Source organism: Lipomyces japonicus (genome assembly GCF_038497905.1).
Source record: "Lipomyces japonicus strain CBS 7319 unplaced genomic scaffold V1514scaffold_49, whole genome shotgun sequence".
NCBI classification, from domain to species: domain Eukaryota; kingdom Fungi; phylum Ascomycota; class Lipomycetes; order Lipomycetales; family Lipomycetaceae; genus Lipomyces; species Lipomyces japonicus.
In genome coordinates this window covers 53,286-80,090 of record NW_027117861.1, presented here as the reverse complement: position 1 = coordinate 80,090, position 26,805 = coordinate 53,286, and the positions used below count along the sequence as shown (strand labels likewise).

Here is a 26,805-nt window from a genome sequence, read left to right as displayed (position 1 = left end):
CAATCCATACAACGTAAATAAAGCAAACTAAATGTGTAAATTGTTAGTTATATATATACTTCATTTGAATGTGTCGTATACGTTAATTGTTTTACCTGAAAAGCTTGCCCTAGCCCAATGAGCGGCGAACACAAATACAACGGATAGAAAATAAAATAATATGCCATGTCACGTGCAATGTAAGGTCACACTCCCAGGACTTGCTGGGACGCACCTTCGGCGGATTTCCGTTCACATATTGGCCGTTGAGCAGCCTTTTGCCGAAAGTCCACAAGAGTCTTACGAGCAAACCACTAATTTTCTTTTTTTTTTTTTTTTTTTTTTTCAGTGACAAATTTTCATTGTGCTCCGTCTGTCTGGGGTCTGCACGCTTGTTTGAGTTTTCTGGTGTATGTCAACCCGGCGTTGTGTACGTTGTGTGCCTTCCAACCCAACCAGACTCTTATCGCGCTTTTGCATATACTTCATTTTCTGGCCTCCGTTAACCGTGCTCACGATTTACTCCACCGTGACCGCCATGGATATCAACAACGGTACGGTTCCGATCAATGATGGTGGTCGGAATGGGGGCAATCACAATGGCAACAGTGATATTAATGGCCCGCTTGATGACGGAATCAGCGTGCCCCTCCTTGTCGGTCTTGTGTCGACATTCGGATCCATCGTTGTACTCACCGCATTGTTTTCCATTATATATTTTCTTTTCTATACCCGGCAAGGTCGTATTCTTTTGCACCGGGGACGTCCTGGAGAATATGATGACGAGCAGGCGTTTCTTCGTGAAGAGGAAGAAGGTCTTCAAAACATGGATGATCTTGCACAAACATCGTATTTTCAAGCTCGAGGTAAGCTTTTTTTTTTTTTTTTTGGTTTTTAAGATTTTTTCTGAATTTCAGTATTACTCTGTCGATCGATTTTTGTATCCAGTGCTGACCTGTCTCTTTTAATAGCATTCCAAGAAGCCAACCCTCCAGATAGCATTCCCACTGATATAAGCCTGTCACAATTTATGGCAATTCAAGAAAAAGGTGTTTCTGCTTGGGAATTTGATCCTGATTTTCCAAACGCAAATTGCTTTGTGGAAGGTCGTACAGAAATTGCATTTTATGACAGCGAGTGCTGCGTACAAACCAACCTCCCTGTACCAAAACAGAATGACGTGTATTATTGGGAAGCAAAAATTTATGATAAGCCGGAACAAACTTTATTATCAATTGGTTTTGCGACAAAACCATATCCGACGTTTAGGCTTCCTGGATATCACAAGTTCTCTGTTGCGTATGATTCACTTGGCGAAAAACGCAATAATCAGCCATTCACAGGTCAACCGTATGGTCCTCCATTGCAGCAAGGCGATGTTATTGGAGTTGGATTCAGACCTCGAACAGGAACAGTCTTTTATACCCGTAACGGCAAGAAGTTGGATGACGCTGCTCATGGTATGAAGTTGAACTTATTCCCAACCATTGGAGCAAACGGACCTTGCACGGTGCATGTAAATTTTGGCAAGGCTGGGTTTGTTTTCATTGAAGCAAATGTGAAGAAATGGGGGTTGGCTCCTGTAACGGGAAGCCTGGCTCCTCCGCCTCCCTATGGAAACGAACAAGGCTCTGTTTTACTTGAAATTGGTCAACATCCGCATGATTATGGTACCATGGGTGCAACTGGATCATTACGCAACACGCGATCGCCTTTCCCGCAAGCAGAAGACTATGATTCTGATGCATCTGATAACATAAATATGTCAAACATATCTGGGTCTGCGAGTAATGCATCCCCTTCATCTTCGTCAGCTGTATCGCCTCAGGGTGGTACAGATACGGCAGCTCGAAATGCTACTTCGTCGACTTTTTATACACCTAGTACTTATCGGCCGTATCAAAATGTACAGTACCATCGAAACATCCGCATCGAACCACATGCTCCTTCCAATCGACCACCAAGTTACACATCTGATCTAGGTGATGAAGCAGGGCCACCAGAAACGGCACACTTTTTGGGCAGGTCACCTCCTCCAGCTTTTGAAGATAGCAGATGATTAAAAATCTAATTTATTTCGAGACATATGGTGGTTTTATTTTATAGTGTGAGTTTTGTAATTACGAATGGCATACGGTAGCCAGGGATGGCTTTTGGCAGGGTATGCAATGGCATGTATTTGAATGGTTGTTTGTTTTTCTTTATTCCTTTTTTTTTTCTCTCTTCACTGTTTTGGCGCAGAAGTAACAGGGGTGTTCTCTTTCTATTTTTTTTTTTTTTTTGGCCTCTATTTATACATTATTTGTTTTTTCTGGCATGGATGTGTTTGTTTAGATTGCTGCAAAAGCTAGATGAAAAGCTATGTGTCGCAAGAGTTGAAGTGGGTTACTAATAATTAAATATCTTTTCTATTACGTTCATACGAACTTTTACGTCACACAAGATTGATTGCAAGAACCTTTTATTCTGCCGTTCTCGCAAGAGGCAGCGGTAATGTTACTACTATACAACGTACCCCTGATTTGACATGTGCACTATCGAAGGCGCATGGCAAGGGGGGCCAGTAAAGCTACTTTATCCTTTTGTGACAGTAACTACGATTATTGATGTCATTTCATAATTTTGTGCAGTACATCAATGCTGCTGGATCTCACCAGGTTGGCCATCTTGATCTTGAAGATTCAAGTGTGACTCCATTGGCATTTGCATCCGGGACGCCAATTGCCTCATTGTACGACGTTATATCGACGCCAATTAACAGCATTATTGCCCAGAAAGGTCAATCAAGTTTTCCTCTTTCAAATGTAAAATTGTTGCCTCCACTTGCTTCTCGAGATGTATTGGCTGTTGGCAAAAATTATTACGATCATGCGAGGGAGTTCAACCAATCAGGGTTTGATTCAAGCGATAAGGTCGACGTGCCGTCCGATCCTGTTTTGTTTACCAAACGATTTACTTCAATCATTCCATCCGGTGCAGAGATTTATCTAGACCCGGACTTTACCAGCACGTTAGATTTTGAAGGTGAAGTCGGGGTTATTATTGGGAAGCCGGCCAGGAACGTGGCTGTCGAAAGCGCGCTGGATTACGTGTGGGGATACACGATCGTAAACGACGTCACTGCCCGCGAGAGACAACGTGATCATAAGCAGTTTTTCATTGGCAAATCAGGGGACACGTATTGCCCGATGGGACCAATTGCGGTGCCTAAGATTAATTTGCCAGAGTTTCTCAGTCTCAAAACATTTGTTAATGGCAAGCTTCGTCAGGACGATAGCACGGAAAACTTGATTTTTAACGTACCAACTTTGATAAACGTTTTGAGTACTGGAATTACTTTACAACCAGGTGATGTTATTGCCACGGGCACGCCGGCTGGAGTTGGCATTGGCTTGGTTCCGCCACTATATCTTAAGCCGGGTGATCAGGTTGATATTGAAGTCACAGGTTTAGGCAAATTAAGTAACCGCATTGTACCGATTCCTCAAAATCACACAATTTCATTAGCTACTGAATCAGTATACGTTCCTGCCGGGCTGACAAAAGTGGGTAGCAAGTATTTGTACGTGGAAGACATTGGAAACCATGCGTCCGGAAAGACTGTCATATGCGTCCACGGTCTGGGAGCTTCCGCGCAGTATTTTGAAACGTTTATAAATCGCACTTCCATAATTAAAAATTATCGTGTTCTTCTTGTTGATAATGAAGGATTCGGAAGCTCACGTTCTTCTCCCACCTCGATTCTTAGCATCGAGAGTTTCGCAAACGATTTGTTTGCCCTCGTTCAGGCCAAAAACATCACCGGTCACATCACGCTGATTGGTCATTCCATGGGTTGTGGAATATCTGAATTGTTTGCAAACACTCATCCTGAGCTTGTAGATGCCATTATTTTGATGTCGCCATTGCATTACCCATTAGCCAAAGAAATTTCCGGTATTCCACCTCAGTTGGAAATTCAGGCCAGACAATCTGGATTACAACAATTGGCCAACAACATGTCTGCATATTCTGTTTCGAAGAAAACTTTGGCCCAGAATCCAGTGGCCATCACATACATTCAAAGCATTTTAAAGGTCAATGATCCGGACAACTATGCCAAAGGTTGCAATGCACTCACTCGTCAGGAACCAATAGGCCACGAACATATTACCCAGCCAGTATTGTTGATAACGGGCGAAGAAGATGAGTGGCCATCATTAGATGTTGTCAAAAAAGTCGCATCCGAACTGCCGAATTCGACAATCAAGATCATGAAGGACTGCTCACACTGGCATATTCTTGAAAATTTTTGTGATACCGTTGCCGCAGTTGAGGAATTTTTGCAAACTATCAACGTCTGACTAAACAGACTATTCTAATTTTGCATTTTAGTCATATATGGTGGTTCATATACACTTGAAGGAAGTATGCAAAAACGTTTTGTGGAATTATAGAAATAACCAATAATACGAGATTCAACATGATCTAATTTTTACTCTACTACGTTTAATCTTTAAAGTTGTATCAGAAATTAACGCCACGTGTGCTGTCATATTATACCGTTCTTGGGACCAAACTAGTGTCTGCATTCAATCTGTTCAATAATTGCGAACTATTGCAATTGACAAGGCGTGATATCCTTGAGCCGCGCTAGACAAAGGACTTTCAAGATTAATTTGATGTATTTCTAAAAAATCTCAGACAAATTAGTGGCACCACGACAAGTATCAGCTCTAAAGGTAGACATGTATCTGCTCATACCAAAAACTTGCAATATTTTATTCCCATTTTGAATTAAGGGGGCGGCGTGGGGACAAGCTTCATTGCAGGCCGTTCATGGTAAAAACTATAAAACCAACCAGTCGCAAGCCGCTCTGCATGCGGCGGTCGGGTCATTGCAATACCAAACAGGAAAATAGACATTTGCTCCCCACCGTGCCCTTGTTTCTCCATTGCCGTCCATTACGGGCTATAATTTTGCTATGATATTTCTAAATACCCAGAAGCTTACTTTTTGTCAAGAAATAGGGGGTACTTACTGCAGTGAAGATTTGATGACGGGCAATTGACGGCGGATGAGCACTTCCAAATAAGTCTCTCCTTTGCCTATTCAAGTATATATATATGACCTATTTCTTCCTTCGCAATGTTTCTTTTGTAAAACCATTTAGCTTTCAAGCAGTCCTTCTTTAAAAAAACAAGCCAAGATAGACAAAAGTTTTTACTTGATTCGCTCATTTGAATTCATTCGCTTGTTTCAATCATGAAGGTTTCCAACGCTCTCATTCTTTCTACTCTTCTTTTGTCTGGCGTGTCTGTTGCAGCACCCGTTGCGGATGCGTAAGTGTTTCTTTTGTTTTTGTTTGTGCGGCGTTTATCGCATTGTGTTATGTTTCTAACCTTCACCAGGCAACCTGACATCATCATTCCCGAAGCCACCGTCTATAAGCGCGAGGCTTCTCCTGACGCTAAGGCTGAACCTGAAGCCAGGCCTGAGGCCGAAGCTGAAGCTTCTCCGGCTCCTATTTGGAAGCGCTTGGCCGATATCTTGAAGCGCGAGCCTGATGCCCACCCGGAGGCTGAGGCTCATCCTGAGGCGTGGTATGGCGGCCGCCCTTGGAAGCGCGATCCTGAGCCGTGGTATGGAGGTCGTCCTTGGAAGCGTGATGCCGAGGCTGAAGCCTGGTACGGTGGCCGCCCATGGAAGCGTGATGCTGAGGCCGATGCTGAAGCAAAGCCTGAGGCTTGGTATGGTGGCCGTCCCTGGAAGAGAGACGCCGAGGCTGAAGCCTGGTATGGAGGTCGCCCATGGAAGCGTGATGCGGAGGCTGAAGCCTGGTACGGCGGTCGCCCATGGAAGCGTGATGCCGACGCTGAAGCTTGGTATGGTGGCCGTCCGTGGAAGCGCGATGCCGATGCTGAAGCCTGGTACGGAGGTCGCCCATGGAAGCGTGATGCTGAAGCTGAGGCTAAGCCTGAAGCTTGGTACGGCGGTCGCCCATGGAAGCGTGATGCCGACGCTGAAGCTTGGTACGGCGGTCGTCCGTGGAAAAGAAACGCAGAGGCAACTGCTGAATCTGCTTAAATTCTCGAGGCAGCTTCTTTTGTATGCGACTGAGTGAGCGGGTTTGTTCAATTCATGAGATGGGCTCATTATATATTTATGAAGTTTAAGTTGAGTAACAGGATATAATTATTTAATTTTTTAATTTTTTTTATCTTTGGAAATCTAGAAATTTTTCTATTTTTTTTTTTTTTTGGTTAATTGTCTAACAACCAAATTTTATTTTATTATTATTATTGCTATTATTAACGCATTTAACACTTGCTTACTGTGCAACCAGTTTTGTTTCTGTTGTTGTTGAATGAAACTCTAAAGATTTGCCGAGTGAAAATGCAACCAATTTCTTATAGCCAACTACTGATTCTCTCAGATCAGCTTCACTGAGTCGCTCGTTTTCAGCATGTGCCACAAGAATCGAACCCGGCCCGTAAAGATACTTCTTGATATCTGCCTTAAGATGTGGAATATCAGTACCGTATGAGGCGACGATCGTGTCAAATCCGGGCACGTCATAGTCACAATACACGGGCTCATAAGTGAGAGTGATGTCAAGTTCGACGTGGTCAACGTCCTCGACCGCGTCTTTCATTAATCTCACTACTTGTGGCAAATCATCAGCAACACGAACAGTGATACCTGCGGATGCGTTCGCTGGGATAACATTGGCTGCCACGCCTCCTTGCAATGTTCCAATGTTAAACGTCGTGTTTCCGAGCAACTCACTCGATGGGTACTTGAGATTATCTAACTTATAAAGCGCCTCGATAATGTAACTATTGGCATTAATTCCAAGCTCGGGATAACCAGAATGGCTAGCCTTGCCATGCGCATACAAGTCAGCGAGTAAGATGCCCTTGTGGCCTACGGCAAGTTTTAGCTCGGTCGGCTCTCCAAATACGGCAGCTTCCCAATTGGCATTAAGAGATTCCGAAGCAGTAGTCATTCCAATTCCATCAGTCTCCTCGCCCACAACGTAAAGTAATGACACGTCGCCTTCTTGGACTTGCCCATCTGCTAATAACTCAATCGCGGCGGTAACCTGAGCCGCCACGGACGCTTTCGCATCTACCGAACCCCGGCCCCAGATGTACCCATCATGATAAGAATATGGAATAAATGGTGGCACCGTGTCGATATGAGACGTGAGTAAAACTTTGGTATCTCTTGTTATACCTTTGTATGCATAGATGTTCTCCCGCGCAGGGTCAGTCGAGATTTGTTGGCGTTCGACAGTGAACCCACGGTCGGCAAGGTAAGTACCTAAATACGACGCAACATCGTTCTCGGAAAGAGTCACCGACGGAATATCAATCAGATTTCTGTGCAAGTCTAACAATTCGTCTTTACTCGGGTCGTACGGAGCAATTACCGGGTGCTGAGTACTTATAAGGATGCCATACACGATAAGAAAGATTGAAAAAAGCGGAAGAAATACTGTATAGATTTCGGAGTATTTTCGGAAAAAATCCCTTGTCCAAGTCATCTGTTATGGTCACGCCGAGTGGTGTAGTGAGCAAATCGTGGTTACAAGATAGTGGTCTTTCCAATATCGACCGAGTTCCTGTTTGTCGGCCTACTTATTGCGATAAAGACTTGATAATTAACGCTGTGGGATTGAAGTAATTTAGATAAACTATAAAATCAAATGGCGGCGGCGGTATATATATATAACGAGATTGATAAATAAACCTTTAAATTAAAACAATTGCAAAGACACGATCAGTACGGAAACAGGCCACAAACAGCGGAAACATGACCGAATTCAGACCTCAAGTACTGTTTGTGGACTGGGATGAAACAATAACAGAGGTTGACACAATGCATCTCGTAGCTGCAGCGGCCTATGCCACCAAGCCTGACTTCAAGCCTGAATGGAATTATTTCGGCAACGAATATCTCAAAGATTATAACAATTACGTGCAAAAATTTGGAAAAAGAAATAACCTGGTTGATGAATTGCGGTTTTTGGATGGCTTGACTGAAGTTGAATTGACATCAGTTCGCCGGGTTGAAAGATCAGGATTGTTCAAGGGAATCACGAAGAATGCGCTTCTAAAGCAAGCAAGCAATGTTAAAATCCGTCCAGGATGGTGGGACGTTGTTAAAAATTGTAAAAAATTAGGCATCTTGATAGTAATTGTTAGTGTTAATTGGAGTCAACTTTTAATTCAAGAAGTGTTTAACCAGCACGGATTCGGTGACGTGCCCGTGTACGCGAACGAGGTACATTTTGATAGCGACGGCCTCGCAAGCGGACTTCTTTCCAAGCATGAATACGAATTACGAACAGGTGCAGACAAGTCTCGATTAATTGATCATGTATTAACCAAGTTGGGGGTTAAGAATGAAGTTGTGTATGCTGGTGATAGCACGTCAGATCTTCGCCCGCTGCTGCAAGCACGCCTCGGGTTAATCGTAGGCCAAAAGACCAGTCTGCGTGAAGCATGCGCAAGAGGAGGAGTCAATGTTGTGGACATTCGCAAGTGGGATCGGCGGGTTTCGGAAGGTCAAAAAGTTTTGTATTCCGTCACGGAATGGAGCGAGTTAAATAATGCACTAACAGGATGATAGACTACATAAAAATTGGAAATGTGACATTTGTATTTTACAAGAAAATTACAATTGAAAGAGAGAAACACTGGCATGGTTAATAAATAACTCACAATTTCTCGTAATCTAGCTTTCCTTCCAGCTTCTTGGCTTCTGACACCTTGCGCACCGCCTTCATTAAGTCGTCTTGCACCATGTAGTCACGGTCGTCTCTTATAGCAAACAAGCCAGCCTCAGTGATCACGTTTCGGATGTCCGCACCATTAAATCCATCAGACATTTTTACGAGAGCTTCATAGTCTATGTCACCTTGCTTTTGCACTTTTAATGCATGAATCTTAAAGATCTCCAGACGTCCAACTTCATTGGGCAAAGGAATCTCAATTTTTCTGTCTAGACGGCCAGCACGAAGCAAGGCAGGATCGAGCGTATCTGGCCGATTGGTAGCCATGATAACTTTAGTTTGACCAAGGTAATCGAAGCCATCCATCTGGTTGAGTAGTTCCATTAGTGTTCTCTGAATCTCACGGTCTGCACTAGTACCTTCGCTAAATCGTCGCCCACCGATGGCATCTATCTCATCCATAAAAATAACACAGGGTTCGTGCTCCTTGGCATATCCAAACATTTCACGAATGAGTCTGGCAGATTCACCAATGTATTTATCGACAATGGCTGACGCGGGTGAGAAAATGAAGTTTGCACCGAGAGTAGCAGCAACTGCACGGGCAAGAAGCGTCTTGCCCGTACCGGGAGGACCATAAAGAAGAACACCCTTTGGCGGTTTTATGCCTACCCGCAAAAAAATTTCAGGATTCTTCAACGGCAGCTCAATGACCTGTTGCGGAGCATGTCAGCATTATAACAAAAATGATAAATGAGATATGAAATACCTCTCTTAATTCTCTAATCTGATCGTTCAATCCACCAATTCCGGCAAATGATAACTCTCCAGGCTTGTAAGTGGTCATGTTGTAGACTAAAGGGTCGACCTCACGAGGAAGCATGCGCATGATGGTGAGCGTGGTCATGTCCAAGGCAACACGAACACCTTGTTTGAGCTTTGTCTTGTCGACTTTGCTGCGGCAACCAACAATATATCGAGGGCCAGATGATGCCTTGACAATAACTGTAGCAGAATGGTTAAACATCCACGTCAAAAACAAAATGTAATCAAAAAGAACTTACATCGCTCCTCATCGAGCTGTTTGAGAACCTCACCAATGATCTGCCCAACGCTCTGCAGCGCTTTGATATCCTTTCATAAAATTAAGTTAGCAATTACAAGCTAACCAAAAAAAAAAAAAAAAAAAAACTAATGTTGGATGACTTACATCCTCTGTCTTCTCGTAGTCATTTTGGAGGCCTTTAATATTGGTCCGCAGGTCCTTGAGCTTTGCATCCCATTCTCGATGTTCCAAAAGCTTTCTTTTGAAATCTTGAAGCGCCTGTTCTCGCTCACCATCAACAGGAGTTTCAGCTCCATGTTCGGCCTCAAGGGCAGCTAAAAGAGGATCGGATTCAGCAGGATCGGCCATGGCAAACGTGGGATTATGTTGGTTCTGGCGAGATGGAAGCTCGCGAGCTTTCGATGATAATTATCACGACAGGGTGTACCCTAGCCCAGAATAAAACTGATGCTGCACGTGACCGCAGCTAGCAAACAAACAACTCTGTGCGTACCCAGATATACTGAGGTGCCTTGAGCAGAGCACATTGCTGAGAACGGCCCGCAACCAATGGCTACAGCGGCAGAGCCAAAACCCTAGCCCGCGACCACTGATCACCTTCGACCCTGATTTTCTCTTCCCTTCTTTTTCTTTTATTTCTACATACTTCGTTGTCTTTTATTTTTTCCAATTTATTTTTTTCAAGACATTTTCAAGTTCTTAATCTTCTGCGATGGCTGTTACCAAGGTTTTTGCCCGTTACGTTTACGACTCTCGTGGTATGTATCAATGGCTATCAATCGCTGTCTATGTTGAAATGTCGTCATGATTCGTGATGGATGGTGTCTTCAACACATCTAAATGGTACCTCAAGCTAGCGATTTTACTGTTTTTTACAGTTTAATTGTGATGTAAAAGCATCGTATGGCGCATTGATGGTGTAGACGAGATTGGCTGCTAGAATTACGTTGTTTAATGAACTCATAACCTGATAACCGATTGAACAGGAAACCCTACTGTTGAGGTTGATCTCCACACCGAAACCGGTCTTTACCGTGCCATCGTTCCGTCCGGTGCCTCTACTGGTATCCACGAGGCTCTTGAACTCCGTGACAAGGAGAAGGCCTGGGGCGGCAAGGGTAAGTTTGGACGACGTCAACTTGATTTCGCATGACGTGCTAACCCTGTTTTTAGGTGTCTTGAAGGCGGTTGCCAACGTCAACGACATCATTGCCCCTGCCTTTATTAAGGCTAACATCGACATCAAGGACCAGAAGGCTGTTGATGACTTCCTTCTCCAACTTGACGGAACCCCCAACAAGGGTATGTATTGGAATGGAAATTTTTTTGGTTTACATTGTTTGTGATAATATTGCATTGTACTAATTTATTTATAGCCAAGTTGGGTGCTAACGCTATTCTTGGTGTTTCCCTTGCTGCTGCTAAGGCCGCTGCCGGCGAGAAGGTAATTGTCTTATTTTTGTAATCTATGGAACGGAAGCATGGACATGCATTGTCTAGCGTGCGCACGGGCGTCCGGGGAAAGCCATGTTTTAATTGCTTTTGTTGCTTGTGACAGTGCCTCCGCGGATGCCTGTTCCTACTCGTTCCGATGCCGATAAGTTTGTTCCGGTTGTCTAACTTCCGATAGGGCGTCCCTCTCTACTCCCACATCGCCTCCTTGGCCGGTGCCAAGAACCCGGTTGTTCTCCCAGTTCCTTGTAAGTAAAACCAAACACTGTTTGTGTGCTAATCATTTGTCTAATATCTCGATAGTCCTTAACGTCCTCAACGGTGGCTCCCATGCTGGTGGCCGTCTTGCTTTCCAGGAGTTCATGATTGCTCCTGTTGGTGCCTCTTCTTTCCACGAGGCTCTTCAGCAGGGTGCTGAGGTCTACCAGATCTTGAAGAAGCTCACGACCAAGAGATACGGCCAGTCTGCTGGAAATGTTGGTGATGAGGGTGGTGTTGCTCCTGATATTCAGACCCCCAAGGAGGCTTTGGACTTGATCACTGACTCCATTGAGGCTGCTGGTTACACCGGAAAGGTTAAGATTGCTCTTGATGTTGCGTCATCTGAGTTCTTCAAGGATGGCAAGTACGATCTTGACTTCAAGAACCCCGACTCTGACCCATCCAAGTGGCTTAGCGGAGAGGAGCTTGCTGCGCTTTACGCTTCTCTCGCTAAGGAGTACCCCATTATTTCCATTGAGGATCCTTTTGCAGAGGATGACTGGGATGCTTGGGTTCACTTCTACAAGACCACTGACATCCAGATCGTTGGTGATGACTTGACCGTCACTAACCCTCTCCGCATCAAGACCGCCATCGAGAAGAAGGCCGCTAACGCTCTCCTTCTCAAGGTCAACCAGATTGGCACTCTTTCTGAGTCAATCCAGGCTGCCAAGGACTCCTTCGATGCTGGCTGGGGTGTTATGGTCTCCCACAGATCTGGTGAGACTGAGGATACTACGATTGCTGACATTGTTGTTGGTCTCCAGGCTGGTGAGATTAAAACCGGTGCTCCTGCCCGTTCTGAGCGTCTTGCTAAGCTTAACCAGCTTCTTAGAATTGAGGAGGAGCTTGGTGACAAGGCCATTTACGCTGGTGAGAAGTTCAGAACTGCTGTTCAACTCTAAATTTTTGTTAAATTATAATTTCTTTTTTTATTTTTTAAAGAAAAACTCTTGGTTTGAATTTTCAAATCTTGCGTTATTTTATTTTATGTTGATTCATTTTTGAAAATTTTTATATACAACTCTACAAACAATATATATTATGAATGCTGGTTGGATGATGTCGTGCTGGTCACGAAGCATCTCCCAGTTATTGATTTATTTTTAGATTTCAAATGCGTAGTATGATTTTGATGTATATAATAATTCTTTTGATATTATGACTTGACTGTAAACAAAAGATTTTTACAACAAGGGATTTAGACAAATAAAGAACACAAAAAGCAGTCAAAGTATAGGAATGAATGCACTCTTGATGAATCAGATAAGATTATCCAAATTAAGAAGGTATGGTGCAAATACAAATGAGAAGCCGAACTAAATTTGCCGCCCGTATTTATACATGTCTAGGATGTACAAGCAGAAATCAGAATCAAAGAAAAAAAAATTAAAACGTTACTCGATAGTAATATCCAAGCCTTGCAACCATGATCATGTATGCTTCAATTCTATTTTGTTTAATTTTATTTTAAAATCATACAATGGATTTTCACAATTCATCTTTCTTGACTTCCTCAACTGTGCCTTCCGGGGCCTTTGCAACTTCGGTTTGAGATTCAACAACCTCGGCCTTGTCCTCAATCAATTCGCCAGACTTGGCAATGATAATATCTTGCACCGGTTTATCATTTCTTCCCTTCTTGGTCTTTTCAATCTTGGCCACAATATCGTATCCTTCCACGACTTCACCAAACACGACATGACGACCATCCAGCCATGAAGTGACCACGGTGGTGATGAAAAATTGCGAACCGTTCGTGTCACGACCGGCGTTGGCCATCGACAGCAAGCCGGGCTTGGAGTGACGCAATTGAAAGTTTTCGTCAGCAAACTTGCCACCGTAAACTATTTAAACAAGCCCGCCCATCATGATTAGCAATCCGTGTTGGCAAACAACCGCATGTATATATATATATACCCAATGGTAAAAAAAAATACTTACTTGATTTACCACCAGTGCCATCGCCCCTGGTGAAATCTCCACCTTGAATCATAAACTTTTCAATCACACGATGGAACTTGGAACCTTGATATCCAAATCCCTTTTCGCCAGTAGCAAGTGCACTATTATTATAAACCTTAAGCATTTTAATATCTTTTGTACCGTTCACAAAACATACCGGAAGTTCTCAGTCGTCTTTGGCACCACGTTTCCATACAAGCCCAGCACGACCCGTCCAAGAGGTTGTCCACCTTGTTCAATATCAAAGAAAACCTAAAACAAAAACAAAAATATGTTCAGTGGTTACATGAGTCAAGCTCTCAAAAAAATATCATAATGTTTTTCTTACCTTGTTGGTGATCTCAGGGGACTCAGTCGCAGCAGCAGCTGCTGCAGCAGGCGAGCTGAAAAAGAGAAACGCCACAACGATGGCGACCAAAAAACTGGCCAAGCGAAACCAATTGACCGAAGATAAATTCATTTTTCGTTATTTATCTGTTTGGATTAAAAAAATTTGTCAGTTCGAATCAATTGTTACAATTGGAAGAATGTTCCGGTATGCGTACCACAGGGGATAACGTGTCAACAAAAATAGGTTAAGTAAACGTATTACATAATACATTAGCTAATTACAAATGGTCAAGGGTTTTTAATTCCACAGTTTTCCACGCGTGGGGACTAGCTTCCTTTTTGTTATATACATTTATATATATATATAATAGTGTAAATACAAATGGCATCTACTGAGGCAAACCGATCTTTTGTTTTTTTTGACATTTCCATTGGTGATGTTAAGAAAGGTCGCATCGTGTTGCAATTATACAATGATGGTAAATAACAGACTTGTTTTTTGGGGGGGGGGGAAGAATTAGTTTAATGAGAGTAATGAGTTTTTATTAACAAAAAGAAATTTCATATATATAGTCGTACCCAAGACCGCAGAGAATTTTAGGGCGTTGGCTACCGGTGAGAAAGGAGTGGGACAGAGTGGGAAACCTTTATGGTTCAAGGTAAGCCTTTTTTTTTTTTAAAGAAAAAGAAGACGAATTAAGAATCATGAAAAGGGTTCGACATTTCATCGTGTGATTAAAAAATTTATGATTCAAGGTGGTGATTTCACTGCCGGTAACGGTACCGGTGGTGAATCCATCTATGGTGAAAAATTTGAGGATGAAAATTTTGAAATCAAGCATGGCAAGCCTTTTTTGCTTTCCATGGCCAATGCCGGTCCTGGCACGAATGGGTCACAGTTTTTCATCACGACGGTTCCGACGGCACATCTTGATGGCAAGCACGTTGTGTTTGGTGAGGTCGTGACCGGCAAGAGCATCGTGCGGGCGATTGAGAATTCACAAACCGGATCGGATGACAAGCCAGTTTTGCCGGTCACGATTACTGACAGCGGCGAGTTAACCCAGGAGCAAGCGTCACAGGTCGGCAGTAATGCTGATGACGGCACCGGTGACGTGCTTGAAGATTTCCCCGAGGACGAGGCCAAGCTTCAAGGTGACGATAACCGGTCGGACGAAAACTTGCTGCAATTGTCACAAGCGGTCAAGGACATTGGAACCAAACTTTTCAAAGACGGCAAGTTTGAATTGGCACTGGCCAAGCATGAAAAGGCATTACGGTACCTTAACTATTTTTCCCCAGATCCGAAGCAAGAAATCGCTGCCAAGTTTGATCAGTTAAAGATCACGTTGTTGTTAAACCAGGCCCTGATCCAGTTACGATTGGATCAACCGATTGCTGCCTCTGAATCAGCCGATAACGCGTTAGTTGTGGATGGTATCAAGGATGCGGACAAGGCAAAGGCTTATTACAGAAGGGGAGTCGGTCTTTTGCGCAGCAAGAACGAGGCCGCAGCGGTCGACAGTTTGGAAGCCGCGCTCAAGATCGTGCCCAATGACCGGGCCATCGTGCAGGAATTAGCATCGGCCAAATCCAAGATTGCCGATCGCAAGCAGAGGGAACGAGCTGCGTATGCCGGATTCTTTAACAAGAAGTAAAAAAATCATTGTTTAAATATTGTAACTAAATAAGAGTATCATCACGTGACCATGTTCGACGAAATTATTATGCCCCCACGAACCGGGTGCGGCGCCGTTTTCTCCGCCTTTTTCCCCACACTTTCTTCGTTATCAATATAAATAAGCCTCCAAACCGCCTTGCATTCTTTGTTTGCTTTTACTTTCATCATTAAAAAAAAATGTCTCCAGTTCGTGAATTAATTGCCGGAATATACGTGCCCACGTTAACTTTTTTCACCGACGACGATCAGGTTGACGTGGCCGCCATTTCCCGGCATGCGGTCCGGTTGGCCCAGGCTGGCGTGGTCGGCCTGGTCACGTTGGGATCATACGGCGAGGGCGTGCTGTTGTCGAACGAGGAGAGGTCTGTGGTGACCAGGACGACCCGTGCCGCGCTGGACCAGGCCGGCTTCACGCACGTGCCCGTGATTGCCGGCGTGACGGACCAAAGCGTGCGAGGAGCGGTCGAGCTGGCCCGGCAGGCAGCATCAGCGGGTGCGGACGCCATTTTGACCGTGCCACCGTCGTATTACCGGTCGTTCGTGACCGATCAAGTCATGCATGATTTCTTCACCGGATTGGCTGACGGCTCGCCGGTACCGGTGATCATTTACAACTACCCTGGCGTCACTGCCGGCGTGGACCTGACGTCGGACCTGATCGCGCGCTTGTCAGTGCACGAAAACATTATCGGAGCCAAGTTTACTTGCGGTTCGTCGGGCAAGCTTGCCCGAGTGGCAGCACAAACTCGGCCCGTCGGCCCGTTAAACCCGGACAACGCGATCACGACCGGCGGGTTTTTGTGCATCGCGGGCATGGCTGATTTTTTAACCCAGGCGCTGGCAGTCGGCGGCACGGGCGTGATCTCTGGACCGGCCAATATTACTCCCAAAACAGTCGTGCGCGTGTTTAACCTGTTTGCGCAAAAAAAATATGATGAAGCATTTAAGGCTCAATTGGAATTATCCCAATCTGATTACGTGTTGACGAACTTGGGTCCGGAAGGTTCCAAGATCGCTTTGCAAAAATTCTTTGGCTATGGCGGACATGTAAGACGACCATTGATGAAAAAAACATCAGTAAGTGCGCAAGATGAAGTGACGGAAATTGCTAAAAGGTATATTGATTTTGAGAATTCATTGTGAAAAGGAAACAAGAAACGTAATTAGTTAGTAGTTTGGTGGTAGAAGAGAAATTTACATTAAATTCTGAAGGCAAAGTCCGGGTAATTATTCTTTACGTTATAATATTTTTTTTTTTGGCCAACCTGGGCCGAATTGCCGAATCCCGGATAATCAGTCATTTGATTTTTTTTTTATGTGAGAAAAAGGGAAAAAAAAAAAAAGAAAAGAAAAGAAGAATGAATCCGTTTGCATTTCTCGGCCTGATCGTGATTTTGATTTTTGGGGTCGTGCTGATGCCGGTTCTTAACGGCGTGGGCAAGTACGAAATCAAGTCATCCGGCAAGACTCGTGGTGGCCGTGCGGCAAGCAACGATGGCACAAAGAGACCGGTCAGGTTTGGATTAACTGAAGGTACCAGTACGGCATTGCGGCAGGCAAAGCAACATCAAGACAATCGTGACAATTATGATAGTGATGCAGACGACGATAGCGACGGCGATAACAACCACGGGCAAGCCAGATTACGAAGTCGGCGAAACCAAGTCATTGAGCAAGTTTAGCAATTTAGACGCCATGAAGCCAAACATGCAACGAGCGAGTGAATAAAAAGGAAACAATAAGATTTTGTAACAATAGGAAATTAAATGTAATAATATTAATAATGCAATACATTCAACATGAAATTTACACAACACGCCATCAGATATACGCATTAACTTTCCAGCTTCCCTGGCCAAAAAAAAAAAAAAAAAAAAAAATTCCCTCTCGCCGGTGGATATACTCGGAAACGGATCATTTGTCACTGGCTCATCATGTGTGAGACAATTGATTTTCCCGCATTTGAATCGCCTCACCAAGTGTAGAAACCGTGATCAACAACTGCGTATCCGCATCACTCGTGTGTGCCTTTGTCATCGTGACTGGCGTCATTGAATGATTTGCCGAGCCCGAGGCTGCATGTTCATCATCATCATCATCATTGCTGTTGCTGTTATTGACATGCGTCGAATTTGAAGGCATCGAAGCCGGCACGCCTGCATCGTCATGCAGCACGTCCGCGTACGAGCAAAAACTAAGCCGGTTTTGTTGAGTGCTAATCGTCGACAATAACGATACCGACCGTGACGTTGACGACGTGACCGACAATGAAGGCGAAGAAAGTGATGGCGTCGGTGAAGATGATGGTGATGGTGATGCTTCTGCTGCCACTGCCGTGGCAGCTGTTGAAACAAGCGCCTGCCTGTGCCGGGCCGCCGACTCGACAGTGATGACCTGAATGGCATGCAAATCAGCCGCATGATCGGTCAGCGCCTGGCATGACGCTGCCAGCACGGCCGGAATGTGATTCTCGGTTGCGTGATGACCGGCAGTTGCCTCATGAGGCAGCATCAGGTCCTGCTGTTGTTCGACCTGGCGTTCGAAAATTAATGATGAACATGATGATGGTGATGGTGATGGTGGTGACGGAATCGGCATGTCAAGATTAGGCGGAGGAAGGGACTGATGCGGATTTGATGCATTAATAGCACTATATGTAGTAGTCGTGCTTGTTTCGGCCGCGTTCATGCGTGCCGATCCGGCCGAGTCAGCAGCAGCATGACCAGGCAACCTTGTCGTCCTTGACGTCCTTGTCGCGCGCGATTGCGGTCGGGACTGCAATGGCGAACACGAAAACGTGGACGACGACGACAATGATGATGATGATGATGATGCCAATACCGACGACGCACCGCCTCCAGGCCTTCGGCTGCTGGCCAGTGTCGGCACGCTGTTGCGGGCAAGCAATGCTGCCGACCGCGGCCGCCGCAGTTGCTGAGCGGCATCACGTGATGCGTGATGATGATGAACGTGCGGGGATGACGATTCGATGTTCGAACTTGCTCGGCCAGGTTGACTGGGTCGAGGAGATTGAGCGAGTTTAGGAAGTGGCAAAGTAAGGTAGTGTTGCAGTCGTGCGTGTTGTAATGGAGGTGGTGACGGTGGAGGTTGTGGTGGGTGCTGTTGCAAGTTAAACGACGATGAGAACCGGCGCAATGATGCGGATAATCGGGATGATGCTGGCAAAGACGCATGGTTTTCTACTCGGTCATTATTATGGTTGTGGTTGTGGTTGTATTGTTGTTGTTGTTGTTGCTGCCGGTGAAGCATGGCTGATTGATTGTGATATGAATCCCATACGGACCTGGCCCTGAAGTCGTCCAACTTGCGGGTTGCATCAGGTGGGTATAAAAAGGCTGATGGCGACGACGTTGTCGTAACATCCGTGAACGCCATCAGTCTGACGTGTGAATCCAACGTGCGAGTTTCTTCCGGTGATAACGTGTCGTCATCTAATCCAAAATTAATTAAACCAGTAAACCCCAAAGAGCATTTCATTATGTACCATCCAAATTAAATGCGGATTTGCCATACACCGCAATCGCTGCCGCACTACCAGCATGACTTGATTTTTTCTTTCGACGAGTGAAAAGAGACGTCATTGGATTGCCTGGGTTTGACCGTCTTTTCTCGAATGATGATGATGAAAATGAGGTAGCAAGTCGGTTGTCATGAATACGAAATCAACTTTCTCTTTTGTCTTTCCTTGTACTTTAAAATTAAAAATAAATAAATAAATAAAAATAAAAAAATTAAAAACTCAGTAATACTAAGAAATCAATTGACAAGTCCTTTTTTTTTTTGTTGGTGTACACACAATCACAAACGAGAAAAATAAAATGTTTTCACCGTCGCGGCGAAGGACGCAACATCAAAAGCAATGCAAACGAAATAAAAGTAAAGAAATAAAAACTAGAGATGTGAATGGTTGAGATCTAGTAGATAAACGGGCCACAATGCGTGCCATCCATGAATACATACTACTATATATAAACTACGTGCAATCAGGAACTTAGACTTCACTTAGTTAGGGCACGCACAACGCACGGCTAACAAAAGTGCAACAAAGATGCAACCAACCATGAGGACATTATAAGATTTTTTGTTTTGCATCTGTCGTGGATTCTTGTACAAAGTTTCTGTCCTAGATTCTCAAACCATCATCATCATCATCATCATCATCATCATCATCATCATCATCATCATCATCATCATCATGTACCGGCATCCACAATGCGGGTCCGGGTCATGTTAAACCGTGACCAATAATTCGAATGTAAAAAAAAATCATGTTTCTAAAAGTATAAGCGTTTACAGTGGGTACCGCAATACATATAATATAGCTTGTGTCCAAATCCGGCCGACGCATTGACAAATTGAAGCCTTTTTTTTTTTTGGACTAGGCCCGATTTGGGTGCACTGCTTTGATGGCATTCCCATCAGTCACTCCATCCAATCAACAATAGTTATATATGTAGTAACTGTTGGATGCATACAGGCAGCTAGCTATATGCCATCACTGGCCGCTGTCATGCATAAATAATCAAGTACCAGCGCCGGGCATCGACAAAAATTAAATCACATCATACTTTTAATAAACTTCATTCTTTTTCAAACATTCTCTTCTTCATCGTTATGATCGTGCAATTGCCGATTGAACAATTCCCTGCGTGACGTATTTCTCGCCTTTTGAATGTCCGCTTGCCGCAACCGCCTACTCTCTCGATTAATACTCCTGGCAATCTCTTTCGCCCGCAAGTCCACATCATCATCATTATTGTCGTCATCTGCATAATCATCACCGCCGTAATCATCATCATGCTGCACCGGTGGCGTATGTGAAGCTGACGCCCGTTCATACTTTGATGACGACCACCGATGGTACGGGTCCAATGCAATTCGCACGTCCCGGTTCTTAGTGTAATGCACTGCCAGGCCGTGCGAGAAAACCTTGCGCAATTGTACCAAGCGCAGGTAAGATGCCCATGAATCTACGATCAAGGTCAATCCTTGCTCGAACTTGAGCTTAAAATTTACTCTTCCTCCTCCGCCGCCGCCTCCGCTGCCACTGCCTGCTGTGCTACTATCAATCGTACCCGCATCCGAATACGCAGGTTCGTCAATACCGGTTATTAATGCTTCCTGGGCAGCAACCGCGGTCTTGACCGTATCCAGCACATCCCTAAACACGGAATGTTGCTCCTTGCGCGAAGATTTGGCGATTCGCTTGGACGACACGGTCGCCAACTGGGTTAACTTGTAAATCAACTCGTCATTGTCGTAATAAAGCTCCGGCACTTCTGCCTTGTCATCATCTTCATCATCATCATTGTCGTCGTCGTCTTCGTCGTACCGGCCGTAGTAAGTCATGTCTTCAGCATGCCGCTCGTAAAAAAGCGCAATATCCTGCCCGGCAGCGAGCCTGACTTTCAAGTCGGGCGAATCCAGCAAGTCCACGATCGGTAACACGGCGTCCTGACTAAACTCGAGCGCGTCATCCAGCACGGTGACCAGGACGCCCACTGCCGCAAGTACATGAGCCAGCACGGCCGGCGATGACGAAGACGCGGACGCGGACGAGCACGCGTCCTGAATCAGGTCGAGAAACGATTGCAAGCTGGCGGTCACATCGTGTTGGCTAGCCGCATGCGACAACAGCAACACGGCGGTCACGGTATTGACTGCTGCGATTTTCACTTGTTCAGCGCCCTCAGTCGCGGCGTCATCACCGCCACTATCATCATCATCGTCGTCGTTAACCGACATGTTTGAACCACTAATCACTACCGCTCGCAGTAACCATAGGGCCAATTCAAGCCAGCCGGCATGATCCGGGTCCGTGGCTGCCAACAAGCTCAACACGCGACAGGACAACACGACTTCCGTGTTGCTGCCAGACCGGCCGTGCCTGATTGCCCTGGCAACCGCGTCATGCAGGTCATGCCTTCTTTGCTCGACCGTGCGCCACGCGTACTTGAGGGCCAGGATCTTGCCGATCCGCGACCAGGCATCGATTCGGGATTGCAAATTTGACGACTTGCGGCCGCCTGTTGTGATGGCCACAATGTCAACGTACTCGTTCAATTTTTGTGCGTAGTTTTCGGCCGTGTCCTTGTCCTTCTTGCGAGCTGCTGCTGCTGCTGCTGCAGACGTGGACGACCTGGATCCGGTCGATGCCACGGATGTGTCTGAACCAACCGTATCGTTAGACGCAATCGACCATGCATCGTCATCATCTTCTGAAAAAAGATCGGAATAATACTCTGACGCATCATCTTCGGCTGCTGATGAGCTGCCCGTCCGGCTACCGGACCTGGAATTAGAAGAACCATTTCGAAACTTGCGTTGATTAACTAGCGAAGTCGCTACCTGACGTCGTAATTCTGACATGCTCTTGGTTTTATGCAAAAAATTGTACTATTAAAAAACCAAGCAAGCAAGCAACGTAACTGATCTGACTGACGTTGCAAGGCGAATTTGCCAACCGACTCATACGTCACCGGTTTTCGCGGGGCAAACGCACACGCCACGGTCGACACTACATGACCAAACATGAAATTATAATTACATCTTGATATAAACTCATCAACTTTCATGTCATTTCTAAATATTCTCAAATATCAACACAAAAACAGAAAAAACCCAACATTCGTGACAATCATTTGTTTTAATATTCCCCCATCCTTCCAAAAAACAATTTTTTTTTTAATACCCATCTATCTCTTTTTAAACCACATCAAAACTCCAGTCTTTGTTAGGAAAAAAATGTTACCCAACAACTTGATCACGCTCAGGATGGCCGTAGACCAAAGCAAAAATCGGAAAAAATTCTTTCGTTTCCAGGTTCGACGTTCTTCAGATTCACTGGGAATGATGCCGTCCAAGCTGCTAGACGTGATGGCCATTACGACAATCACGTTGGACAAGATCCAAGCCAACACAAGATTGGCCCGAAAATTACGATATTCATCATCCAATGATTTTTGTTCCGACGTGGATGGTGGCGCGTACGGTCTTAATGCTCGTTTAACCGTGCTTTGAAACTTCATGTCAATATCTTCCTGTGGCAGGTCGGCTTCTTCGAGTTCAATCTTGCCATCGCGAGTCTTTTTGGTCTGCGCCGATGGCAGCGAGTCTGCCTGATCGGAACCTTTTGTGCCCCACGACACGTCATGCCAATTGCAGAAAGCATACACATTTAAAACTAAAGCAAGCGTCAGTTAGGGAAAAAAAAAATTATGTTTAAAAAATGTATACGATACCATTTATAAAACTGGGGGTAAAAAAAATGTACTGCATAAAGGAGTTAAGCATGTGCCATGGATCAAAATACAAAAACGATGCGATCCAATACACGCCGTACGTGCTGGCCAAGGCAATAATGATCAATAACGAAATGGACGAAAACACGAAGCTGATGTATGACTCATCCGGCGGCTTGGTGAAATTCGGTTGCCGCAACGTGGTGGCCACCATCATAAACGACACAACCAATGCGTAGTATTGAATCACACCAAAGATAACGATGGCAAGGTAATACAAATTCTTGGAACCCTTGGGTCGATTACCCAGGGCCAGAATGAACGACACGACTAACATGGCCACGTACAAATTTTTAATCACGACCGAGATCACCGTGTTTACGTTCTCGTTCTTAAACGGGATCGGATCCATCACGAGCGAACCGTCCGGCAGGCGGTCGGGCTTGGCAGCAAGGTCAAGCAAGATGGTCGTGGTCAAGTAAAAAGACGAAAGCGAGATCCAGGACAGGAAAATCGTAACCAGGTTGTACAGTGCCTGAATGTGAAACATGAACATGCGGAACAGGTTATGACCTGACCGGTACACCCTGCCAAAATGAATCAGCGCATACACGGACGCGGCAAATGAACCATTTAACCATCTTCTTCTTTGCGAGATAAATTCCGGCGCACGATCTGGCACGTCGGTTTCAGCCCTGGCTGCTTTCACATAGGCCAGATGCCATTTTTGACCCCGCTTAAACGTAACCTCAAAGCAAAGGATCCGATCCTCGGCTAAAAACATATTTTTGGTAAAGATGTTCATGCCTTCGAGTCCCTTTTTACCTAACCGAGCCGACAAGGTGTGATCACCATGAAAATATTGTTGCAAAGGTTGACCTTGAATGGCTCTGAATCGGTACGCCGAAAATGCACCGGGCAAGACCGAAATATAACCAAACGATGATTCCAATGGCTTGTCAAGAATGTTTGAAATTTTGTATTCAAAATTTTGAGCCGCGACTAACGGGTTTATCAAGTTTAATGACTTGCGACCCAACATGGCATGAATCTCACCACAGGCGCCGCCAAGGTTGCGATCATTATAAAAAGCCTCCCACAGGGCCAATAATGATTTATGACCGGGCTTTGTGCCAGCGTCCAACAAAATGGCAACTTCAGGATTAAGCATATTACCAAACGCATTAAACAACCAACGATGGGAGTTAATCTTTTTGGAATTTTTCTGCTTCAAGCAAAACAACATTTGCACTGGCGGCAAGTTATTTTGAAAATCACCTTCTTGAGGCCGAATCAATTGTTGATTTGCAGTTACGCACATTTGTGTCGTGTATTCAAAAATATGTGCAACCGTGGGCTTGCCGTCAATATCTTTTTTCATGATGCCGTCTTGATAAATGCCGATGGTGGCCAACATGTCCAACGTTTCCTTATCGCAAGGATCGATGCCGTCAAAAACCAAGCACACGACAATTTTTTGCCATGCTGGTCCATCATTGTTCCAAAATTTCGATCGCTTTAGATTGCAAATGTCCCTGATATTGCGCATGACACCGTGCAAGCTCCTTGCGGTCAAGACCTTGTCCTCATTATAATACGTGATTGCAATCACGAGTTCGGTTTTGCGGTTATATTCAACCTGTCGCAAACGGTATCCATTCTTTTCCGTAAAGTCATCCGGATCGCATGACGCGGCGGTGTACCGCAAATGGGTAAACTCGGTGGAACCGGATTCCAAATCCCGGTATTGCTTCTCAATGCCGTTCTTGATCGCCGATGGCACGGCATATTCAGAAGAAAAAATTTGGTTGCCGACTAATTTGACCCTGCGGGTTTGATACCGGTTTAAGTTGTTGGCCCTGATCGTGTGTTGCCGCTTGCCCCAAGCTTCGGACACGTCTGACACGGAAGCAGAGTATTCGGACGCCAACGGTGGCACCGGCGGGATGACGGCATTCGATTCGTTTGCGTATGATTCCCGCAATTGATAGCCGCTGTTGTTGGCCGATGACGACAAAGAAGAATCGGGCTTGAGCGTGGCCCATGACGAATTTTGCGACGCATCGTATTCGAAGGAATTCTCACGCGTGAGCGGCACGCTGTCAATATCGAATGGATCCGCACCATATCCATATGATTCTGGTGACTCGTAAAACGGGTTGGCTAGTTCGTCTTCATTGTTGGGTTCAGAAACCGCGTGTGCTAGTCGGTGGTAATGATCAGAAGACAAGGTCTGCAAAGGGTACGCGCCTGATGCCTGGTCTGCAACAGCCACATGGTCGTCTTCGTCAGTGCCTCTGCCACCGACAGGATGATACGACATGATTGAAGAAATGCAGCTGTGGTGACGAAAGCAAAAAATATAAATAAAAAAAAAAACAGAGCTGCAAGCTAGTTGGGTAAAAAAAGTACTATAAATAAGTTATATTTACAATGATGAAACAATGGGAGAAAGGGGGAAAAAGGTTTGCACGTGTGGCTGATGAAAAATTATCGCGTTGTGGCCAACGAAGGCTTGGGAAAGAAAAAAAAAAAAAAAATTCAGAGCACATATTGAATTGTATTGTAATTATGTAAAAATAGTGGAAAAAATTCGTTAATTCGTTAATTCGGTCGTTCTTGTTAAAAGCCGCCGAATAAATGTTGTCGGTACTTGTATGGGACGTGCGCTGAGGCTATACATATGCTTAGAATAGCAACAGCGGTTGGGGTGGCGGTTTGCACAAGTGACCAATAGGCAGGAAAAACTAAAAAGGAAAAAAGGGTTCAGTTTAAGACCTGTCGTCTGATGAGCTAGGCGTCATGAAGAGCTTTGCTCCGGCGTTTGTAGAGAGTCCAAGTCGCGAGGCGGCGGCGGCGGCGGCGACGATGATGATGATGATGATGATGACGAGGAGGAGGCGGCGGCGGCGACTTCAGCCTGCAGTTTTTCCAGCTCAGACTGGAATCGACGACCAAAGACGTCAATGTAGTACGTGGCACCGTTGTAGGCGGCGACCATGAAAATGGCAAACACGAACCCTGCCGATAAGTATTGAAACCGGTACCAGACCGGGCAGGGCAAGATCGTAAGCAAATGGTACGTGAATTGGATGACCGTGAACGCAAGTACCGGTAATGGTTCGGGCAAGTTGTTGACAAAACTGCCGATGGCAGTGTTTCGGTAGGACCGGCGCAGCCATTCGAATGACGTGATCGTGCCGGCCTTGATCTTGTCCTTGCGACGGATCGTGATGAACACATGATACAACGTCTGCCATACCGCGTAGGTAGCTGACGCGGTAGTCATGCCATGCCGCAAGTTGAACGTGGCCAGGTTTGCCGCAGCGGGGAACCGGGCGGCTTGGAATTGCTGGTCAAGCCTGAACCGGATGCAATGCAGCACGACCGGCGGCAGCACATGAATAAATGTCGACGTGGTCTTGTCAACCGAATGCAACACGAGCGAGTTGCGCCAGGTCACAACTGCCCACGCTAGCGTGCCGTATGATAAGCAGTAGCAAGCCAAAAACAGCTGGCCGGACTGCGGAGCAATCCAGATATACACGAGAAGCAACATGTTGACAAAGTAGCACAGGTCGGCCAAAAAATAATGGTATGCCCTACGCCGGTAAGAATATACCCTGATGGGCATAAGCAAAACCATCTGAACCGAATACCACACGTGGAACCATTCCGGCTGGGCACCGATGACCAGGCCGGACGCGAGCACGTTGGCCAAGCCGACCGCAAACACGAGTTTTTCCCGCTGATTCACGGTTTTGGCGTCCTGAGTCCAACGAGCTTCAAACTTGTGTAATCGTTCCAAGAATTGCTTGCGAATAGCATCAATATCAGCATGATGATCGCGACGGTCGTGATGACGGTAGTGATCATGATGATGATGATTATCCCTGAGCACGAATCCCTTGATGGACCGGCTGCGGTTGCGCACGGATTGATTGATCCGTGTCGTGGTCAGGGCCAGGTTGTCGAGCATGTCCAGCACAGTCATGCGGTCCTCGTCGACCACGACCGGGTCCGGCGACGTCATGATAAACAGATTGTCTTGCTTGTTTAAAATTTTTGTTGTGCAAAAAAAGTTCAATC

The 26,805-nt window shown here is 45.4% G+C and overlaps 15 protein-coding genes across 15 annotated transcripts; 8 read left to right on the top strand and 7 right to left on the bottom strand.

The window, feature by feature from the left end:
• Positions 1-517: 517 nt before the first annotated feature.
• V1514DRAFT_348806 (concanavalin A-like lectin/glucanase domain-containing protein) lies at positions 518-2,038 on the top strand (the record flags this gene model as incomplete). The annotated part of the gene is made up of 3 exons (XM_066929347.1): positions 518-845; positions 951-1,649; positions 1,818-2,038. The coding sequence occupies 3 exons, from the start codon at positions 518-520 to the stop codon at positions 2,036-2,038; spliced, it is 1,248 nt and encodes a 415-aa protein (XP_066781490.1).
• A 547-nt stretch (positions 2,039-2,585) lies between these two features.
• Positions 2,586-4,322, top strand: V1514DRAFT_369508 (uncharacterized protein; the record flags this gene model as incomplete). Its single annotated transcript, XM_066929948.1, has 1 exon — positions 2,586-4,322. The coding sequence occupies one exon, from the start codon at positions 2,586-2,588 to the stop codon at positions 4,320-4,322; it is 1,737 nt and encodes a 578-aa protein (XP_066781489.1).
• Positions 4,323-5,224: 902 nt separating this feature from the next.
• V1514DRAFT_344574 (uncharacterized protein) lies at positions 5,225-6,046 on the top strand (the record flags this gene model as incomplete). Its single annotated transcript, XM_066929197.1, has 2 exons — positions 5,225-5,301; positions 5,371-6,046. 2 exons carry the CDS (start codon positions 5,225-5,227, stop codon positions 6,044-6,046), a joined length of 753 nt encoding a protein of 250 aa, XP_066781488.1.
• A 156-nt stretch (positions 6,047-6,202) lies between these two features.
• On the bottom strand, positions 6,203-7,642 carry V1514DRAFT_168165 (uncharacterized protein). Its single transcript, XM_066924552.1, has one exon. The coding sequence runs from the start codon at positions 7,506-7,508 to the stop codon at positions 6,291-6,293; it is 1,218 nt and encodes a 405-aa protein (XP_066781487.1). The 5' UTR covers positions 7,509-7,642; the 3' UTR covers positions 6,203-6,290.
• Positions 7,517-8,704, top strand: V1514DRAFT_336473 (HAD-like domain-containing protein). Its single transcript, XM_066928545.1, has one exon. The coding sequence runs from the start codon at positions 7,778-7,780 to the stop codon at positions 8,591-8,593; it is 816 nt and encodes a 271-aa protein (XP_066781486.1). The 5' UTR covers positions 7,517-7,777; the 3' UTR covers positions 8,594-8,704.
• V1514DRAFT_298141 (P-loop containing nucleoside triphosphate hydrolase protein) lies at positions 8,605-10,138 on the bottom strand. Its single transcript, XM_066925475.1, has 4 exons — positions 9,910-10,138; positions 9,764-9,833; positions 9,469-9,704; positions 8,605-9,413 (listed from the first exon to the last, which is right to left on the bottom strand). The coding sequence occupies exons 1-4, from the start codon at positions 10,111-10,113 to the stop codon at positions 8,685-8,687; spliced, it is 1,239 nt and encodes a 412-aa protein (XP_066781485.1). The 5' UTR covers positions 10,114-10,138; the 3' UTR covers positions 8,605-8,684.
• A 268-nt stretch (positions 10,139-10,406) lies between these two features.
• On the top strand, positions 10,407-12,838 carry V1514DRAFT_336469 (Enolase, C-terminal TIM barrel domain-containing protein). Its single transcript, XM_066928544.1, has 6 exons — positions 10,407-10,523; positions 10,752-10,883; positions 10,939-11,067; positions 11,142-11,209; positions 11,396-11,465; positions 11,521-12,838. Exons 1-6 carry the CDS (start codon positions 10,478-10,480, stop codon positions 12,381-12,383), a joined length of 1,308 nt encoding a protein of 435 aa, XP_066781484.1. The 5' UTR covers positions 10,407-10,477; the 3' UTR covers positions 12,384-12,838.
• Positions 12,839-12,858: 20 nt separating this feature from the next.
• V1514DRAFT_336463 (peptidyl-prolyl cis-trans isomerase) lies at positions 12,859-13,981 on the bottom strand. Its single transcript, XM_066928543.1, has 4 exons — positions 13,772-13,981; positions 13,601-13,695; positions 13,423-13,544; positions 12,859-13,325 (listed from the first exon to the last, which is right to left on the bottom strand). The coding sequence occupies exons 1-4, from the start codon at positions 13,901-13,903 to the stop codon at positions 12,970-12,972; spliced, it is 705 nt and encodes a 234-aa protein (XP_066781483.1). The 5' UTR covers positions 13,904-13,981; the 3' UTR covers positions 12,859-12,969.
• Positions 13,982-14,088: 107 nt separating this feature from the next.
• On the top strand, positions 14,089-15,558 carry V1514DRAFT_336462 (cyclophilin-like domain-containing protein). The gene is made up of 3 exons (XM_066928542.1): positions 14,089-14,252; positions 14,347-14,432; positions 14,487-15,558. The coding sequence occupies exons 1-3, from the start codon at positions 14,156-14,158 to the stop codon at positions 15,429-15,431; spliced, it is 1,128 nt and encodes a 375-aa protein (XP_066781482.1). The 5' UTR covers positions 14,089-14,155; the 3' UTR covers positions 15,432-15,558.
• V1514DRAFT_336460 (uncharacterized protein) lies at positions 15,400-16,614 on the top strand. Its single transcript, XM_066928541.1, has one exon. It carries the CDS (start codon positions 15,632-15,634, stop codon positions 16,595-16,597), a length of 966 nt encoding a protein of 321 aa, XP_066781481.1. The 5' UTR covers positions 15,400-15,631; the 3' UTR covers positions 16,598-16,614.
• Positions 16,615-16,812: 198 nt separating this feature from the next.
• V1514DRAFT_321962 (uncharacterized protein) lies at positions 16,813-17,136 on the top strand (the record flags this gene model as incomplete). Its single annotated transcript, XM_066926084.1, has 1 exon — positions 16,813-17,136. One exon carries the CDS (start codon positions 16,813-16,815, stop codon positions 17,134-17,136), a length of 324 nt encoding a protein of 107 aa, XP_066781480.1.
• A 61-nt stretch (positions 17,137-17,197) lies between these two features.
• Positions 17,198-18,341, bottom strand: V1514DRAFT_336456 (uncharacterized protein). Its single transcript, XM_066928540.1, has one exon. The coding sequence runs from the start codon at positions 18,140-18,142 to the stop codon at positions 17,387-17,389; it is 756 nt and encodes a 251-aa protein (XP_066781479.1). The 5' UTR covers positions 18,143-18,341; the 3' UTR covers positions 17,198-17,386.
• A 1,724-nt stretch (positions 18,342-20,065) lies between these two features.
• Positions 20,066-21,844, bottom strand: V1514DRAFT_344564 (interferon-related developmental regulator-domain-containing protein; the record flags this gene model as incomplete). The annotated part of the gene is made up of 1 exon (XM_066929196.1): positions 20,066-21,844. The coding sequence occupies one exon, from the start codon at positions 21,842-21,844 to the stop codon at positions 20,066-20,068; it is 1,779 nt and encodes a 592-aa protein (XP_066781478.1).
• A 187-nt stretch (positions 21,845-22,031) lies between these two features.
• Positions 22,032-25,149, bottom strand: V1514DRAFT_298122 (chitin synthase-domain-containing protein). The gene is made up of 2 exons (XM_066925474.1): positions 22,717-25,149; positions 22,032-22,658 (listed from the first exon to the last, which is right to left on the bottom strand). The coding sequence occupies exons 1-2, from the start codon at positions 25,037-25,039 to the stop codon at positions 22,171-22,173; spliced, it is 2,811 nt and encodes a 936-aa protein (XP_066781477.1). The 5' UTR covers positions 25,040-25,149; the 3' UTR covers positions 22,032-22,170.
• A 32-nt stretch (positions 25,150-25,181) lies between these two features.
• Positions 25,182-26,798, bottom strand: V1514DRAFT_336447 (uncharacterized protein). Its single transcript, XM_066928539.1, has one exon. The coding sequence runs from the start codon at positions 26,747-26,749 to the stop codon at positions 25,517-25,519; it is 1,233 nt and encodes a 410-aa protein (XP_066781476.1). The 5' UTR covers positions 26,750-26,798; the 3' UTR covers positions 25,182-25,516.
• Between the last annotated feature and the right edge of the window lie 7 nt (positions 26,799-26,805).